General features: G+C 33.6%; 1 protein-coding gene across 1 annotated transcript in view; it reads right to left on the reverse strand.

Moving 5' to 3' along the window:
- The window catches only part of svp (COUP transcription factor 2), a 272,714-nt gene that overhangs the window by 221,518 nt on the left and 29,867 nt on the right, over positions 1–21,329 (reverse strand). The window contains exon 2 of the mRNA XM_085945811.1: positions 5,932–6,081. Within this exon, the coding sequence (XP_085801937.1) occupies positions 5,932–6,081 (150 nt within the window). The remainder of the gene's footprint in view (positions 1–5,931; positions 6,082–21,329) is intronic.

Here is a 21,329-nt window from a genome sequence, read left to right on the forward strand (position 1 = left end):
ATTCATTTCTTTAAAAGGGTTCAAAATATCGCAAGAATAGTGTGTATATAAGAGTCAGGTAATTAATTGTTTTTGTTTCCGATAACCACAACACTTTGTTTGATTGGAACTTTACAATGATGAATATAAATATGGAAAAACAAATGGATTAAAATGCAACATATGATTATAGTTCTCTTTCTGAAACTAGTTAACGACTCAATGTTTTCAAATAGGTATAAGAACTGTAGTATGCAGTTAAAATTTAAATAAATAACTAAATTACATACATACATGTAGTCCTTATATTAATTTAATAACAATTATTAAGTACATATTATTTGTGTATTTTTTTGGTTTGTTAAAAGTTTTGTTATTATAACTTGACCATTAAGTATCTTACAGTAAGATTAATGATAAGATTCGTAATCACTTGGGTACGAAATAGTCAGATCTGGATTTATCACTGGTTTTTTTTTTGCATATATGTTACGCCGAATGTGCGAAATTGACTATTACATGAAATGGGAAAAATTTTGGCTAATTCATGTAATAGTCAAGCCTGCTGTCTTATTCATAAATTAGGTAAATTTTCTGCCGAGTACATGAATTCGCCAGGGTATGGAATTCTTAAATTGTCAACATGACAGAAGAAAAAGTAAATTTAATACGGATGGTTTTATTAGTTATAATTGGACATAATATAATATTATTATTATTAGGTTAGGTTAGGTTAGGTTTTGTAATTCTGAATTAAATTATTCAACTGAATGTCCATTTTGAGGTTAGCTAACAAGTGTCAACAAACTATCACAAACATACAATCGACCATTGCACGATTGATACCCAAGCACGAATCAAATCGCGAAAATACCTTTCAATAAAATTCTTCCGTTATCATATTATAGTTCTAGATTTTTTTGCGCATAGTAAATGGATATGAAGGTCATTGTAGTTATTGATTGGTATATTTTTATATTATAATCAATGACATTTGACACATTTGGTTAGTTTGATTAGTTGCAAAAAACACCACCGGAGTGCGATCATCTATTTTGACCATAGATAATATACGTACATTTTGACCAATGCATGAGCATTTGACACATTTAGTTTAGTTACAAAAAATACCACCGTAGCGCCACTATCTAATTTGTCCAATGCAGGCTATAGGCAGAAAAATTACTGCCGAATTCACGCACTCGCCAGATATTTTGTCTAATTCATGAATAAGGCAACGGGCTTGCATTTTTCATGATTTAGGCAAATTTTTGCCCATTTCATGTAATAGTCAATTTCGCACACTCGGCGTAACATATACACTACCCCCTCAAATCCTACCATAAAATCTACCCAATCACAATTTAGGACTAAATCCTGTCATGGAAATATTAATATATTTGCAAAAATACGATTGAGGGATGTGAATGCCCACATCTACAACCACCAGTAGATATCCACGATCTAGCCACGAATATTAAGTACATAATGTTAAGTTACCGGATTACATTCAGGTTTAATTTACATATAATTACAGTACCCACTATAAGTATAATAGTATAAGGCTGACAAATAATTCTTTTGATACAAATCGAATGTTTAACATTAATAATGTTATACGTTTGTGATGTAAAAATATTAATTTAAATAGTGACCCAACAATGCCAATGGATAATCTCGGATAATTTTATCTTCAGATTATTACTAGTGAAACAGGTGGTACACGGATAAATAATCGCATACACTTGGAAAATATTCTAATAGGTTGTCGCTATATTACAATAAATGTCAGCTTACATTATACAAAAATTCAAAAATACACCGTGTTAGTATACCACTAATCCTATCCGTTTGACAGCATTTTTATTTTATATGTTGTACCTAAGTCCAAAACATCGTCCAATATTATTATGTAGGTAGGTATTCCAGAATTAATATGTATGTATCTATAGTCTCTGTGTTTAAATTAAATGCATTACATATTATTATATATATTGAAAATAACTTAGAGAACAACAGGATGCAGTGACGTCTCGTAGGGGTAGGCAGATTGAGCGTCGCTTGGGGGCGGCAGTTACTATAACGGCGGCAAATTGAGTTAAATCATTTGGAATACATAGAAATAGCTGACTAAACTTAGTAATAACGAAAATATCTTTCCATTAAAAAATTCAACACACTGGTTTTGTCGGGTTCGCGATATTTAGTTTACTTCCGTTTCCCTTCGACTTCCTTGGTGACCAGAAACGACACGTGCAGATTTGAGAATAATTAGTCTGATATTATGTTAGTAATGTATCCATATAAGACATTTCACGTCATTGAAGCATCGGACAGATCAATAAGATATAAATTTTGAAAGCTAGTCGCTTTGAAGCTAATTTCGATTTAGAGCAAAAAACGCGCGTGGAATAAAAAACCCGCTGGAATATTTTCAAAATTACCAGTATTCAATGCGCATTTCGTTTACGTGACAAAGCTTAGTCCATATTATAATACAGACGTAACTATCATATTCTTTAACACGAGTAGATATAATATTATCCCATATTATAGAATAAAGCTTATTACAGCCTCGCCCAGTTGGCAACCCACTTCCCATTGATTTTGTGTTCCCTGCTTCGTACAAATCGAGAAAAACTATTTTCTTTGCTATATTAAAAAATACCTATATACCTACTAATGACATAATTAATGGACAACGCACTCAGTACAGTAGCTAGTAAGTAAATTCGCGTATAGCGACATTCGCACATGTATAGGTAGACGTCACGCAATTTCCATTATGCGATATCACGCATCGGGAATTTATAGCAATATCATCTTTATTGTAATGGCATTAGAACAGTGTTTATAGTGTCAATGTTAATTTGAGCGAACCCGTTCGAACCGAACCATTCGGCAGACCCGACAAAAAGCATCGGGAATTTATAGCAATATCACCTTTATAGTAATGGCGTTAGAACAGATTATGCCATTCGGCAGACCCGACTAAAAAGTGAGTGTCATTTTTTTTCCAGATGCTTCGTCCATATTAATGTCATTGATACCTACACAATATCTTTAGATTCAAGAATAGGTACATACATATGTTGAAAATAATTGTCTATAAATATTTAAACTAATTCAATATTTAATAAATATTCACATTAGGTATCTCAAATTTAACCGAAGTTGATGCTATGAACAAAAATAGTATTTATCTATGACGTACTGTATCATTTTTTTTTTACTTTAAAATGTATTTTATTCTTGATCTAATTCTGACATTGTATGTAATTATTGTAACTGCCTACTTACAAAATTCGACAAGCAAACATTGTATTAGTTTATAAATCAGTAACTTTCCGAATTTTTTTAATTCACATCCACGTAATAAGTATAAGCTTTAAAAAAATGTTGTTCTCATATTATTATAATATGCATATTGTCAAATAAACATATAATATTTTAATCACAAATATTGCGTTTCATGCTTATATGGATAAATGCGGACGCTAATGGGCGGCAAATAATCGCATTAAAAAAATAAAATATTAGTCTTCAATTCACTTAAACGTCAGTTGAACCTTGTATCTTTTGGATTGAGATTATACCAACTTCACTCTTTCTGTTGTTCCGACCGGGCAATGGTGAGTCCGATTATACGTTTCGTTTTATTAAATTTGATCTCATTCTGTGGCGTTTATAATTAGTGTTTAACCATCAATCTTACAGGTATCATTAGCGGGGACTGATGAAGATCCAGCAGATGGAATTCGTTACTTAAACGAATACAACACAAACTATTGAGGCTTTATATCAGATCATAATAAGATGGATACCTACGTACAGGGACGACTCTACCTTAAGGGTTCGTAGGGACCATCCCCACATCGTTTTTTTTGTGATTTTACCAAGGCTTTGACTGCGACTCACTGTCATATCACCTCTTCTCTTCTAGAAAGGGATCCGTCGATCATGTCCTCACTCCTATTCTGTTAAATAACTTTACAATTTTGCCTAGCTCTTCTATCTTACCCACCGCCAGGACACCCTTCAATTCTTCGACATTCTCATATATATCCGCAACTCGAAGCTGTACTCTGTGAAGTTCATATATAGGGCATTGTAGTGATATATGTACAATGTCCTCTAAAACATGACATTCATCGCAGAGTTGCGATTCGCTTCTTCACATGAGAACATCAAATCTTTTGCCCATTGTGTGCCCTGTTCTTAGCCTCATTATTAACTTAAGCTCATTCCTCGTCAAAGGAGACTCTACAAACCAGGGCACCTTGATGGTAGAATAGACTTACTCCATTTCCCCTTGTCTAATGATGCCCTAATCCCCGCATCGTTATCATGTCAAAAATACATGTCCAATATTTTTTTCATTGTCAAAATATAATATTATTTATTTTATCCATCTTAACCCGTCGCAATTTTATAGAGATATTTATTATCATTATACAAATAAATAAAGCAATTATTATTGTAAATTATGTAATATCATAATGATGATTACGCGGTATTAAAATAATTAATTAAATTGAATACGCTCTATTTCACGGTGACACCTAAGTACAAATTAAGAAAGCTATAGCGTCTATTTTTCGCTGACCAGGGCTCACTCAGCCCCATCCCGTCGCCGCGGTACAAATCTCGTTCTATAAAAGATGTAAATGCATTAGCGTTAGTATACGCATACTGGGGAGCGAATTAAATGACCCCTAGATGAGTAAAACCTCTACCACCTAGAAAGTCGTCAAGCCGCCACTGCCTATGTATTTAAGGGTTTACAGTTTTGCAAGATTTATTGATCTCAAAATTCCGGGATTAAAAATGATAGAATCCTTGGATTTTGGGAATATTTTTTATGGGGTGAGTTTACATCTACGTTGTTTTATAAATTTTAAATATTTTATTCACCCACTCCATGGACTTTGAATGAATTTGCGTATTTTCTTCACTATTCGTTTGAAATTTATTTTATCATTTTAATACGTAATAATAAGTTATTTATGTTACTTATGTTTTGAACGTTGTAAACATGTAATTATTAGTAATATTTGCTCACGAAAATAAATAAATTTGAATAGTTTAATACGAGTATCCAGCGAAAAATACATATTTTATCAAATAAAGAAGTAAATGCATATTAATTATAAAACTTCATAATGTATTCAACTAAAAGAACGAGAATAATAAAATTATTCAATATAAGAACAGATCCTAAATAATCTATGGCCATTACCAAAGTATCGAGACATCAGGCCGTGACACGAAAATGTAAAATTTGATGGTAGTGCTAGTAATTGCTCACACTTCGAATGCAATATAGTCAACTGTTTGTATAATGATGATTGTTGCAAATTTGAAATAAATGATAATAATTTGAATGAAATATGCAATTAAAAATCTACATGTATTGCGAACAGGTTACCCGGAGTGCATTTGAAGGGGTGCGGACGAAATCCCGAAGGCCGAAATCCCGAAAGCCTAAATCCCGAGAGCCGAAATCCCGAATGCCGAAATCCCGAATGCTGAAATCCCGAATGGCCGAAATCCCGAATGGCTGGAATCCAGCATCCAGAATCCACCATTAATAATTGCGCAATCTTAACACTTATCTTGAATTGGCCCCATTCGAAGATAATCAATACCTAACTAAAATTACCATCGTAATTCAAAAAGTGCCACAGCCCAAAGTATAGGTAGAGTAACGAGACCAAAAATGTGTTCATGGTATCAAAGTAGTCTTTGTCGCATTTTTATTCATAATTAATGATGATGAACTGTGTTTAGGTACCTACATTTATATTCAAAAAAGTATTTTTTTTTATAAGTTCTTTCGCGAAATGCGTGTCCAGCATCAATATATAAAGGTATATTAAGTAACTATATGTTATTCTGAACTAATAATAATTATTTTAAAATATATATATATATATATAAACGTGGACTCACCTTCTCTCCTCATCCCCATCTTGAGGCACTTTTTGAGCCTGCAGTACTGGCACTGGTTTCGGTGGTGTTGGTCTATTGGGCAGTTCCGGTTCCCCCGACATGAATACGTCAGGTTCCGCCGGACTGATCTCTTGAAGAATGATTTGCATCCTGTCAAAAAAGAATAATCGTGGCTTAGTTTATTTAATACATGACTAAAACTAGATCAACATAAACAAAAAGTTACACACATTTTGATGGTTAGATGCCCGTAGTAAAACTACAGTATCATTGCAGGTCCACTTAATAAGCCATACACATACAGAAAAGTTTACATCTTCATCAAAAAATATGTTAGAAACAACCAATAACGTCTAGATTTTTTAAACTTTTTCTGAGATTTAATTGTGAATCGAACCGAGTTGCCGGTTTATGACATTGTCAACTTGTGTGTGTTCAGACTTTTACCCTATCATACATTTTATTTTCATTATCCTTTTTAATTGTATAGCATTATTCAGAAATGGATTAATGGGACTCGTATAATTGACTGTATAATATGCACTCAAACTATTCCAAACTATAAAGAAGACACTGCATTCCGTATGATTAAATTTTATTTCAGATCAAACAAAGTGGTCAATGCATAGATAAACAATTATTATTTTGTAATGGCATGGCACCTAATCATTATTTTTCTTTGATATCACAACGATTAGGTACCTAATAGTATTTTCAATAAGATTGTCAGTTTACGTATTCGATAAATTGTCTGTGTACGAAACCTAAGAATTCAATATAAATTATATTGGTACTTAACTATTTTTTTATTCAACGAATAATTCACAAGATTTTAAAAATGTAACATTCCAATTATTGAACATACATACTTTTGAAAACAATTCTGAGAAAATATATTATTTTATAACCAATAGAAAAAGTCTTTTTGAAAAAGGATCGAACCTGCATCTCTCGGGTATCGCGCCCACGCGCATTGACCACAATGCTAAAGGAGTTATACCTAATTACGACAAATTTTAACTAATGGCTTTTAATACTCACTGAAGCGCTTTCTATGATATGATATGAATGTTACATTCTTAAAATCTCGTGAATTATTCGTTGAGTAAAAAAAATAGTTAATTAAAAATTATTAGCAAGTTCAAGCTAATTACAACAAAAAATCTTGGAGTGATCCGTGACATCAGTTAGTAATTAAATTAATACCTACTTTGATTTAAAATACAAAAGCCGATCGCGAATAAGTAGTTCAATTAAGAAAGCGCTTAAGTGAGTAGGTATTAAAAGACATTAGTTAAAATGTGTCGCAATTAGGTGTGACTCCTTTACAAGTGTGGTCAATGCGCGTGGGCGCGATACCCGAGAGATGCAGGTTCGATCCTGGTGTCTTACTATTTTCAAAAAGATTTTTTCTATTGGTTATAATATATTTGCTCAGAAGTGTTTTCAAAATTATGTATGTTCAATTATTTATATCTATACGTCAAGGAAATGACCACTTCAGCTCAGGAACATTAGTCGTATGAGAATTAATCGTTAGTCAAATATTTGTTTATCACAGTTATATTACTAGCCAATAAAGTCTGCTCTGGGGGTCAGATAGATAAATTAAATAAAACATTAAGGACTATAATAATTCGCAGAATCCAGAGGACTGATGAGCATTCATATAGATTCGAATGTGGCTGATGTTGATAGCAACCGTTTGTATTATTATCCAATAACCTTTTTAAAAGTCCCGCGTGAGTTAGAGAATGTTTTACATTGTCGTCAACAATACGCGACACATCTCTCGCAATTAGAATCTCCGAGAGCGGTCCAATCTTTGCGTCGATGAGATGCTTGGAGATACAAAGTAGGTAGGTACCAAGTGTTCGAGAGACAGGCCCTGAGTTACTAATGACGAGAGACCAACGTTGATAAATGATCGACTATGAATGCTGTTAGATTTACTATGGACTGATAGCAGGGTGACCATATAAAAATAAATTCATCACAGGCTAAGCAAACTCCGTTTGTAATATCAAAGACGTTGAGTAAAACCTTCTCTAAATATGTAAAATAATATTAAAACTAATGATTACGTTATTTTAAATTTCATACTCATTAATTGAAGACAAGCTTGCATTATTGTTAGCAACAAGTGTCATTATCAGAATTCTCCAGCATTTTCACTAATGAATGTGCTTGTACTGCAAAGATAGTGTTAAGACTAAAAGTGGGCTAATCCAATAAAATGAGAACTTGTGGCGGAGAGATATTTGTTAGAAAAGAACAATTATTCTACTGACATGCTAAAAGGACAGGAGCCGAGTGATAACTTCCTTGTGCGACCTCGGGTAAGCAGTAAGTCACGACTAAAATTTAATCATCACCTCTTCTCATTCATCGTTTGCATTCTCTTTACCTGAATGTTATCGCTGACTGATTTTCAATGTGCCCTTCTTAGAATATTGGGTAAGCTTACATGCTATTGAAGGCATATTTAGTTATAATTTCAAATTTTATTCTTAAAGGTAGTTTTAATACATAATAATTATTAATGAAATACAACTTAATATTAATCTTTGATAAATTTAATCTAACTCCCAGTTATAATGGATTCAATAGTAGTTGTCAATATATATGCAATAAAAATATACCAAATCATCATTATTTATAATGTTTACATGAAATTATGACAAATAATCGTGTATGTCATACATATTATAATGACGAAACGTCAAAATAGGCTGTTAAACATAGCGGCTATAAACAAAAGTTTATTATTGACATCTACGATATTTCAATGTGTTTACGTAACTAATTATGATGTTGTACCTATGTTGCAACCAGTCAACCACTCCAAAAATGCGTTAAAAACAACAAAAAAAACATATCAATTCATGTAGTTATACCTAGTCCAAAATCGTTGATCTTGGCATATTTTTATTAAACACAGTATCCTAAGAATTGCTTATTATATGAAAGTATGCTATATAACTATTCATGAATGCTAAGATTAAGTCGCCTCGCACATTGGAATTCGTCTCGCCTAAAAACGTGTCGAATACGGCTGTTGCATTCGACATGTTGCATCCTTCTCGGGCTCCGAGTCGGAGTTTCGAAGTCACAAAGAAACACCTACGAATTGGTCATTCCTATACCGGCTCGCCGATCACCGCATTGAAATATCCATACGTTTTGAAGGCTACGCGCGACTGTCGCTAGATAGATGTACGAGGTTGTGTCATGCAACACTTGCCGCCCGTTCTCGGAAGTTTTGATTTATGGCGGTCAGGCACACGAGGCGAGTTGTGATGTGCGAGCCGACTACAATCTACTGCCATTTTCAAAATACATCATCATATCATTGTATTATAAGACGCCGTACTTCTATTCTAGTATTTTATTTTTCTACGTGACAGCGCCACTGCCAATAAGGCGGTCAAGTTATTTTTGAAAATGATGGTCACAGCACAACATTTCCATCTCTTGTCCGTATGTTATGTTCCCAGCAAGACAAATGATGGCGCACCGCTTGCGACTCGACGGTTGAGCACCCCGCAGTCAAGTCCAATCTATGTAGTCACTTACTTGTCCAGAGTAGCTCGACCCAATCAAACTAATGAATGTACATTTACATGAACACCGTGTATAATGCCAGAGTACCCACTTGATTTGACACATTATAATATATACACCCTGTTGCTAAAACGATTTTTTGAAATGAAAAGTCAAAATAAAAATTGTGTTTGATTGTTTATAAGAGTAGAACTACGTTTCTGAATTAGCGAAATTAGCGAAAGAAATTATTTGTGGATTTGTTTTGTTTATTGAATAAATGAATGGTTTACAAGGTACTACGAAAACGGATAGATATATTGAAATCTCAATGAGTTATGCACATAAAATGGCTGCCGGAAGACGGTTATCGAGGTATTTTTGTTTACACCTAACGTTTACCTAATTTTTTGTTTCGTTATGCTTATTTCTTGAAAGGTTACAAGAGATTCCTATGTGGTATCATATTTATCATTACCGAGTGGTTGGTGACCTACCTTGTCAAAAAAGACGTATGTAGTACTCACGGGAATTTGACAGTAAGCTATAGATTTTAATCCAAGACTTTTTTACTATTTCTTTGTTTACCCACCGTGGCCTAGTTCGAGGCGAGGTCGTCAAGATGGAAACGGGGGTCCGAGGCTTCCTGCACTTGAATTAATCTGTTGTTTTAGGGTGTGCATGTGATCATCCCACAGCATCCGAGTTCACTGGTGGGGCTGCAACCTTAGGGCCCGTGGCCAGCCCTCCCTCACCTTGCAGCGGTGCTACAGGAGTGACCTACGTGCTGCAGGTCTAACATGGCGGGAGGCACAAGAGTGTGCGATGGACCGAGGAAAGTGATGCGAACTTGTACTTGCCCTATGCCCCAATGTTGGGACGTGACAGGATGGTAGAAGAAGAAGACGGTGACTAGTTAATCATGAACGTAAATAATGTAAATCGCTGTTTCCTCACTGTGGAAGTTTCTTGACCAAATTTTACGAGGGTTCTTTGTTAACCGTTGGTGCTCTCATCTCATCCTATGCCTTGGATCAAATTGAAAAAAAAAATTGTGGATTTTATTAAGTCAATGACGGATATTCAAATCCATGACACACTCCAACGTAATGACAATAATATGTACATTATTTAATGATAATGGCCATTATCATCTATCATAGATTAACCCCGGTATGTTCTTTATGCCAGTTAGTATGTTTTGTAAATCTTCCTTGATTTTAAAGTTAAATTTTAAGTAAAAATTTAAAGTTAAGTTACTTTTGTAGTTAAATCTAGTTTTCCGAAAAATAAGAAATCTTAGCTCTATAATTTACTATTCTTACGAAGATAATAATTATTATTCTAACGCTAGTTTTTATGGGCATATATATTTATTTTTATTTCATTCTATACACAGCGTAACTCTTTCAGTTTACATGGGGCAAGTGACTTAATGGCCCCCCAGTAGTTATACAGTCTGATCGGAAATCATCTTGAATTCATTAATAATCTTGTAATGATTGTCATTCTTAAACATATTAATGATTGAGTGAGTTGCCTAATTTAATGAACATAACATAAGTATACATAAACCTATTCATAATTATTATGAATATGACAATCATGTGATTGGTAGGTACTATTGTATTTGGTAGACGGATTATGCAAAAAAAGTTGTATGCTAATCGTTTTTGAAACGCCTCACAATTTGAAAAGCTCGCTACTGTAAGCTTTTAAAAAGCCTCAGGGCACAACCTTCTTGTTTATAAAAAAGTTACCTTCTCATGATTCCCATGCTTAATATATTTTAACTAAAAAATAATAAATATTTAAAATCTCGTTATAAAAACATGCAATCTAATTAAAATAACGTCAGCTGTTAATGAGCTTGTTATATAACGTAGCTAATATATTGGTAACGCTTAAAACGTAGATCTGACGCAGTAATGAGTAAGTAGACTAGGCTCATATGTTTATTAACTGTGGTCGCTATTACCGGCAGTGTAAAATCGCGCATGTTGTATCGTCTTGTCTCGCTGTCCTCACTCCAAAAAATGTATAGAATCTATAATTCTAATTATTGTTTGTTATATTATTAGACCATGTCCGATCCTAATAAGATCATAATATAGGCCACCTATGTTTGCCACCATCTTTGTATGAACGGATTTTCGTTTTTACGAGAAATGGATATTAGCCACTTGCTCAACCTATTAGGTCCATACTCTGACTCTAAACACAAATTGAAAAACAATACGTATATTTGCCAGACCAAGGATTTGAACCTGGGATACATGACATTATAAGTCGACGCGTACGCCACTCGGCCATCGTGGGCGATACATGGACAAACAACAATAATAATAAAACATAATAATGTTATCATATTTCAATAGTTATTAAGTATGCTCCGAAAATATAGGTATGTGTACTTCGTTATTACGGTGCGCATATGCCTTTCCATCCGCAGTAAGACAGTGGGGCTAGTGTTTCTTTTCTATGATAACTGTCGCCGACAGTGTTTAAATCACGTATGTTACATCCGGTCGTCTTGCTCACTCCTGGCATACTCTTTCTTCTTCCTTGTCCAAATTATTTACATAAAATAATTAATATGATACATTTATAGGACGATGTTTACCTACCTACATAGATAAAAGTATAAAATGTATCTTTTAATTAATAATATTAAAGTGGCCACTATAATAAAATTACTGTGTTAAAATAATTCAAATTGAACTGTACTTTCAACCCACCATTACAGTTCATCGAAAGCCGCGAAGCGTGTACCGCGCATTAATTGGTCACAGTACTTTGATCTCCAGTTATACAGAGGTTACGCTAAGTTACGTACCTTATAAAAATATTACGTAGTATAATTTTTAGCATTACCATAATACCTACACTTGAACGCGTTCGTGTAATTTGATTGTTTCCTATTATAACGAAACGGATTGCACCGTTTATAATTAGGTTGGTACCACGTGTTGCTCGAGTATTACGTGGTTAAGCTTTTCTATACCTACTTATAGTAGTTATGTATCTATATTATAATATTTAATACTTTGGACGCGAAAGACGCACACGGTGCGTAATGACCAGGCGGCCGATCGATGTAATTAACGTGCATTTTAAAGGGTGCAATTAAAACCTCATTATCTCTTCAGCAGCGATTAATACAAAATATTATAATACTGTTTTTAAAACATATATTTTATTTTAGTTTAATGTCTCTAATTATCATGAATTAATTTAATAATAATTTTTAGTACATAATTTTTCTCCCTCGGTCCAAGTTTTTTCTGTGATTTTTATAATAGGCTTATTTCTGAGAATGTATGTTGAATAAGTAATAACAATCACAGGTTTTGGCACCATATTCTGTAAGTATGTATCTATCGGATAAAAAAATAGTTTTATTAATAACTATTCGCAAAAGCAAGGATGTCATAGATACCATAATAATTCTCGAATCATATATACCTATGCATTGACAACTTGAAGCATAGTTTTTTAACCGGTGGTCCGCGAAGATTTTTGGGTGGGCCGCAAAAAACTTCTGCAGTTCAAAAATAGTTAACTAGAAACCCAACATTTGAAGTGGGGTTGTATTATGACAATTGTTTCAAAAATAGTGTAAATATAAATATTTATTATTTTATTCCAATGTTGATGGTCCGCAAAACATTTTTTGATTTTTTTGTGTTCTGCGTATGTAAAAAGGTTCAGAAACATTGGCTTAAACTATAGTCTAATGCAGTGGTTCCCAAAGTTGACTGGGTTGTGACCCATCTAACAAAAATTTCCAATCTTGGGACCCACCTCTTAGCTGTCTTAAAGAAAAGAGGGCATAATTATTGGTAATGCTCAGATTTCCTAGTGGCGAGTCGTGGAACTACTTAACGCTGTCTTATTTTGTTCTAATTGAAATAAAAAAATATTTTTTATAAGTGTTACCAATATGAATGAAAGACTGTTGAATTAAGAAACACATCTTAAATTTTAAAAAAAATATTACTAAAATACCTGCAAGGTTTTTTTTACAAAGTTATTTCAATGGGAAGGATGTATTTGTTTCTTATTTTTCTTCATTACAGTTTTAGCATCAACTTCAACTTTAGTTACTTTTAATCGCAGTGAGTTTGATATATTTTAATGTTAACCATAGCCGAAAATCCGACCTCACGTAGATATGAGGTAGTAAAGAGGAGGAGGACTTTCATAGCTTCATCGAACAGGCAAGGATTATCAGCAACTGAGAGCCAGAATTTCGTTAACTGTTTACGATTGAAACTATTTTTCAGTGACGTATCTTCTGATAAATCAATGAGTTCTTCACATGCTTTTGTTGACATACTAGTTGGTAAGTCGTCTTGAAATTTTTTTTAGGAATTATAAATAGCTGAATAAAATATCAAATTTATCACTTCCTATTTTTTTTAATTCATGTATACAGTGGCGAGGGCCCACTAAATATTCGCTCGCGACCCACTGATGGGTCGCGACACATAGTTTGGGAAACCATGGCTAAGGCTTAAAGCCTTAAAGGGTAGGTATTCTAAGAACACTTGCCCGGATAGTGAAAGACACAAGGTCGATTCCCACTCGATTCGACTTCTGGGTTTTTTGTAATTATGAAGTTTTTCAAAATGATGTACCTACGTATTTAAGTATTTGCAACATTTTATGATGCGATTTTGCATTCTATGTGCATAGGTGTTAATTTTATTTCCGATGTAAAATCATATGAATAAGATGTCCAATATCACTTCATTTCAAATCAACAATATTTGAATTCTATTAATTTAAAAAAATATATGAAACTTTGTACAACTCATATACGTTTACATTTGTCTCATAAAACATCCCTTAGATATGATTGTTATAATTATTGTTATTAAAGCTCATTTAGGAAAAAACTAGATTATAATAATTATCGACGATTATTCGACAATCCGGATTATGGTACCACACTACCACAGTCAAAATGTAAAAAAATAAATCATTAGGTAGGTACCAAAAGTGAAATTACTTTGGACAAGTTGCAACCAATATTCAATACTTATAAATAAGGTATCTACATAATTATAATATGTTAAAATATTATTTGTATATTGAGTACATAATTTAAAGGTAAATAATAAATCAACGAGTTTACCTACCTATGTTTATTTTATATATTGACCTGCAGTTCCGGGGTAGGTATCTATCCGTTTAGATTGGATAATCGGAACACTTATTATTTATTTATTATCGATAGGTACTCGTAAGTTGGCATTACTTGGTATTATATAAGTAGGTTCTTAAATCTGATCTTAAAAGCCTCATTCAATCATTATACATAGCCTTAATAAATACAGTATTCATAAAATGGATATAGTTTATAGATACTACTGATGATCAATGATTAAAATTTCAATTTAAGAACTTTACCAAGTTATTATGTGTAATAATTTGATTTCGTTCATAGCTGTTATAATTATTATAATTGATTAAATTAATATTATTTAGATGGCTTGACGGAAATCTCGCATGGAGTAAACATTGTACTTATCGTAGTGAAATAACAATAAAGGCACTCGCGAGGAAAAATAAAACTTAATTAAAAAATGCACACAACTGATCCATACCGAAGGACCGTTGTTTAACACTCTCTGTAACACACGTAACAAATCAATTAAATATGTAAATAATTATTAAAATTTTAACGGATTTTTAGGTTTTAAACAGACATAATATTTGTGTGTAACGCATAATATACCAGACATTGTATACATGTAGGTACTCACTACAGACGTATATATTTACCAGAATTCTTAACTCCCACCTTCATAGCATCCACCTGAGGCAGTAATCGTTGGTAAGTCATTTCTAGTGCGTCCCATGGGAGAGATACGGGCACCAAAATGTATTTGGTTAAGAAGTTAGGAAGAAAGAGGATGCGCCATGGAGGGACACGGATGCGTTGAAAAGCGTGTCCGGAAACGTATACGTATGCAGATCGCCGTATCACACTTCGCCGTGACATGTTCTATCGGAAATTTATGACCGTATATTAAAGACTGTCCAATCTCTTTAGGTCGCATAGTACTGACATAAAATTCATATCTAAATAAAACACGGTTCTTGTCGGCTTACACTTTACAGGAAGCCAGCAGCAAACAAATTTTATAAATAGCCGATATACTGGATTATTTGTTAGGTTAGGTTTTCATTCTTGAATTCATGAATTTTGACAAAATCAGCTATGAAAATTGAATCTAATATAGGTACGTATAGTATACGGTCATCTCTTTTTGATAAGAAAGCTCACGGCAAACTGTGCAACGGTGGAATGTTTTACGTACCACTTACATCTAACCGTTAAAAAGATGGAGTATTATATAGCGACACAAGAGTCATTATCAACATTGATCACTGGAAAACGGCTACGGTGAAGAAGGCCATATTTCGAGTTGAACTGTAGCGCCATCGAAATAGGAAGAGATACAACTAAAACTGTGCGACTAGGATTCAAAATTTTCAGCATTTAAAAATGTACGTCTTATAAAATTTAAATTATAATTACAATCGAGAACTTTCAGTCAGTAAAATAAAAATTTAATAATAAAAAAGACATAATACACGAATGCTTCGCATCTCGTTGAGAGGCAAGATGAAACATTACTCTTCTCGGTAAAACTCTAGTCTCCCAACACATTGGCGTTTTAGAAGCGCCACAAACACCGGCATACGCGTGACCCCCGAAGGCGCCATTTTTCATGTGGTATGTATGCATCAATGGAGAAGGGTGGAGGTAGGCTGTGGAGATCCGACAAAAATAATTCACACTTTTTCAGTCATACTTATTTGTTTTCATTGAATGGTTTGCTTTAGGCAGTGTTTAATCGACTTTTAGAAACCATCTTGCAATTTATATTATTAGTTCAATGAAAACAAATAGATATGACTGACAAATTGTAGTGTGCTCTATTTATTCCGAATCTCCACAGCTTACCTCCACCATTCTCTACTGGTAAAATACATCACATCTAAATGTGTGTAAAAATGATGCCTGGTCCAGCGTATCTATTCTATACACAAGACTGCTATTGGCAGCTATCGAGGGTAGTTTTTCATATTATGTTTGTATCGAAGTATTATAATTGTTACAATAAGTTAGTCGCTCTCGCTTTAAAATTTAGCACACCCAAGAGAGGTGCTGTTAAAACATAGCACTCATTGTAACAATTATAACTAACTTATTATGGTTGCTACAATGCTAATACTTCGATACAAAACTACCCTCGATTTCTGCCGATAGCGGCCGATAGCAGTATTGTGTATAGAATAGATGCGCAGGTGAAATATCTCGCGAACAATGAATGATTTGATTAAATTCTATATGGCCATCTGTTTCCGGTACAACGGTGAACTGTGCTACGGGAAACTACATACGTACAGTTTACATGCAACTAGTTTAAGGATACGACTAGTATACTGCCCCCATAAGCAAAAAGGCAGCTTTTTGCCAAAGTCACATTTTGGGATAATGAGACATTAACGTTTTTTCAACTTTTCTTAATAAATTTTTAAATAATGTAGATGAATCATTTGATATATGGTATAAAGAAAAACTAGTATGTTTTCAATCGATGCTGTGTTTTTGCTTATGCAACTCGTTATAATGTCTTTTTGTTTAGAATAACTACCGTTTTTGTGAAAAAAAATGAAAAACAATGTGTCGATTATTATACTGAAATAAATTTTATACCGCTTTTGACTTTATGTCAAATGGTTCAGAATTTCACGTAGAGCATTATCTGTACACTAACTCAATTTGTGATTTTTGTCGAAAAGCTGCCTTTTTCTTATGAGGGCAGTACCTACCTATAGAACTTTCATCGTATTGAGAATATTTAAAATATTTTTCACAAGGTTTTGTTTATGTTCTGTAATAGCTTTAATAGCATAATGGTTCGCGAAGGCAGAGTAAGTAACATAGGCACTTTCAGCTGTCCAATTAGAGGTAAAAAATGATTAGGCCGTGTTGTCGGCACGGAGCGTGTTAAGGAGCGTAATATCAAAGAATAATGGATGAGTTCATTATGTGGGCACGGGCGATTCTCACGTTGGATGACCCCAGACAACTTCACGCTGGTCGCCTGCACGACTCTCGCTCGGTCCAAGTCGAATGTTAGGGCGAGTCCATAATCATATCACACGAAGAAAGTTCTACGCTGTCCATTACCATCGTCCATCACCATCACCTGATATGTTTTTTCTTCATTTGACCTTCGTTAATATAGTAATACAGGACTTTCAACCGGTTACACGTAAAAAGATGGCCGTATAGCATTGATATCATAAAATAATTTGTTGTTCGTGAAACATTCATTGCAGGCAGTAATTTTCAAATTTCATTAAATTCAAGAACATTAATTGGTACTCTTCGGTTAAACCGGACACAGCGGAAAACGCATTTTGAAAATAGCCGATAAACTGGATTATTTGTTAGTTTGGGTTAGTTTAGGTTCGGTTAGGTTGGGTTAGGTTAGGTTAGGTTTGGTTAGGTTAACCTAACAAATAATCCAGTTTATCGGCTATTTTCAAAATGCGTTTTCCGCTGTGTCCGGTTTAACCGAACAGTAGGTACCCATTAATTTGATGTTAATTTATATCAAATATCTTATAGGTATTAACACTGTCATTATTATCAGATATTTGATAGTGCGACTTGAGACTTACGAGCACCTATCTATGATTGTATTTCTAATTTACTAACCTACCAATTTTCTTCTATTTTTCCCTTGTATTCTTATTATGTATTTTACCTACGTATTTTTAAGTAGCTACCTACCTCAAGTATTTATACATGAATTTATTATGATCTCAATGATATACGGACATCTGTTTCCGATGCAACCACTCACGGTGAACTGTGATACCACAGAAGGCTACATCTGGTAGAATAGGGGTTTCTTCAACAACTGTAGTCGTTAGCTATTTGTCGTTATCATTCAGTTTCGTTATAGGTATGTGAAGAAGAAGACGATACATCAGAATGCGAAGGTATATCGAAGGCCCACTATATTCAGGCCGCGGCACGAAAATGTGAAGTTCAATTGTAGTGCTAGTTATTATTTATACTTCGAATGTAATAATATGGTAAACTTATATAATGTTTGAGGCTTTCACGGTTGTTTTTTATCGTAGTAGATTTTTGGGTTTCCACCGTGTGTTCCTTCTTTCCTCGACGTTTCAGGCTCGCTGCAAAGGCCATTATCAAGAGATGATAATATGTTGTATGATGAAATGTAGTGTAGGTATATGAATGTAAACGTTGCTCTAAGAATGTCAAAAGGAATCCGATTAGCTAAGAGCAAACGTTGCTCAGACTAATGTGTCAATCGTTACGATCAGAGATACCGGCTCGAATATTGGATTTTGCTGATAGTGCCGGCGAGGAAAGAAGGAAGAAGGACACATGGTGGAAACCCAAAATTCTACTACGATATGGTACTGTTTTTAGAATTAGTTCATATTACATAAAATATTTATACAATATCTAGCTATTTGAATGTCAACTTCGTTCAATTATTAACTCATAGTCATGATTATGTATATCTACTGATAGCTAAAGATAGAAATAGTCCGATATATGTAACGATGTCCTTTAAACCGAATCAATACTTTATTTTAAATTCCATTAATATTGTGCGTTGAAAATGTGTCAATGTGACTTGTGTTTTTTTTTTAAATAATTACCTGCCGATAATGTTAAATTAAACACAATGATGTGAATTTACTGGAATAATATTGCATCCATTAATTATCTACTGAATATGCGGATTGAAAACGGGGAAGCCATTTCTATTGTATTAGGAAAACAATAATCGATAACTTGATGATATTGTAGTCAGTTTATCATTAAATTAGTGAAAACATGAAAGTTTAACAGTTTAACATAAGAGAAAAATCAACGTCCATATTGCCCAAAGAAAGTCTGCCCTTGAACGAATATTCCCATACTAAATTACAATAATAAGCGCGCCGTTCGAAATTCGAATGCGAGCCTACTCACTCGTACCTTCGTGAGATATTATCATCTTTTTTTTATTTTTTAATTATTACCGGCTATTGAATATTGTTCTTTAATGGCCAGTTGTAGATTTATGAGAATTAATAAAAACAAGATTGCCTTTTAACGTGCATACACCCATTTTCTTATTCTTATTATTAATAAAATATATTCTCAACATAATTATTGTTATATAACAATCTCGCTCCGTACTAAATTTAATTTTTACAATACATATTATTATTAGTTTTGCTGATAACTGGTTATTCGTCGAAAGACATGCATGTCTATTTTAAAATCGTGACTGCTGGGTTCGTAAAATGTTTAGGATTTTGATGATGACGTTCGTTTAAGAAGTGTGTAAGAAATTTAACTTGTTTCTTGTAAAAGTATTTTATGGTTTAGCTATCACTATACTGTCGAATTAAGTACCTACCTAATATTGTAAATTTAATATTAATTTTAGTACCTATATTTAAAGTTTAGACATTTGGCATTTTTTTTGTTTCTTTATTTATTAAATAAACATCACAATAGGTCGTGAAACCCAATTACAATGGCAAAACTCACAGGGTTGAGTTGTTCACATATTATAATATTATGTAAATAGGTACATACTCTTATATCGTGACCTCACCGGAAACCAAACCCGGAACCCCCGGGTGAAATGCCACATGCGATTGGAATATTCGTATCGTATATTCGTAACGGTACTTTTCTGACATTCCTACTTATTAGGAATTTCTGATACCTGCCGAGTTAAACAGGACTACGCATTATTATAATATTGATCTCGTATTTTTGAAATAGTAATTCATCTCAGGGAAGTTGACTGAAAAAAAAACGTTAATACTATATTGCTAACAGCTAAAATGTTAGTAAATTATCATTTCCACCCCAATTCTGAGCATATAATATATGTATGTATATAATATTATTATCTATTAATAAATATTTTTTCATGTACCACTAGTTAGTAGGTAGGTAGGTGATAATCCATTGTGTCCTACACTCCTACATCCAATCACGCGGTTTATTTAAAATTTTGACATAGTCTTAGTATTCGAACCCGTGAACTATTTACTGACCAAGAAACGAATTTCCTAATCATTGATTCACGCTGGGTGGAATATTAATATTGACCCCCCCCCCCCCCCGGGTAAGATATTTGGCGGTTCTTCCTACCTATCCCTTCGATCCTCTTCGCATCGTTTCCCAAACGAATCGGCCAGAGTTCGGCGAGGTGAAATTAAGGATACGTTTTAGATTTACTGCGTTTAAAAAAATCGCTCGCATAGTTGAGTTGTCATTTTGCATCATATGAAGTTAAAGCCTTCTAATTCTCGATGATTTATTAAATACCTTTAATTAAAACATGCCAAAAGTAGTTCACCTATAGATACCTATATTAGTAATTTTTACGGCCAATGGAACAAATCTGTGAGAAAAATGCATGTAAATGTGAATAGACAAAACAAATGTCGATTTTTTATGTAGTCGCTTTTTGTCTTCTGTCTCATTTAAGTGGTCGATCCGCCACCTTGTACCCACCTCCCCCTCCTCACCCCTTGTGGGCGCCATGGTTGATATTCTGGCATCCTATGTTAAATTTTAAAAAAGAACATTTAGTTCGACGTTCATCTATGCATTCATTGTAATCTCGATTCTCGAATGTCTATGGTAGATAATAGTGAACTTGAACAGCTCTTTCTTGGTTAGTCCGGTGTATGTTTAACAATTTGATCGGGTCTAAGCCAAGCCTTTAATCAGTATGTACGATTTTTAATTATTGCTTTGCGCGCGAAATAGTAGA

The sequence above is a fragment of the Rhyacophila brunnea genome, unplaced genomic scaffold, assembly GCF_057557595.1.
Source record: "Rhyacophila brunnea isolate RB1 unplaced genomic scaffold, BYU_Rbru_1.0 scaffold_19, whole genome shotgun sequence".
In the NCBI taxonomy this organism is placed as follows: domain Eukaryota; kingdom Metazoa; phylum Arthropoda; class Insecta; order Trichoptera; family Rhyacophilidae; genus Rhyacophila; species Rhyacophila brunnea.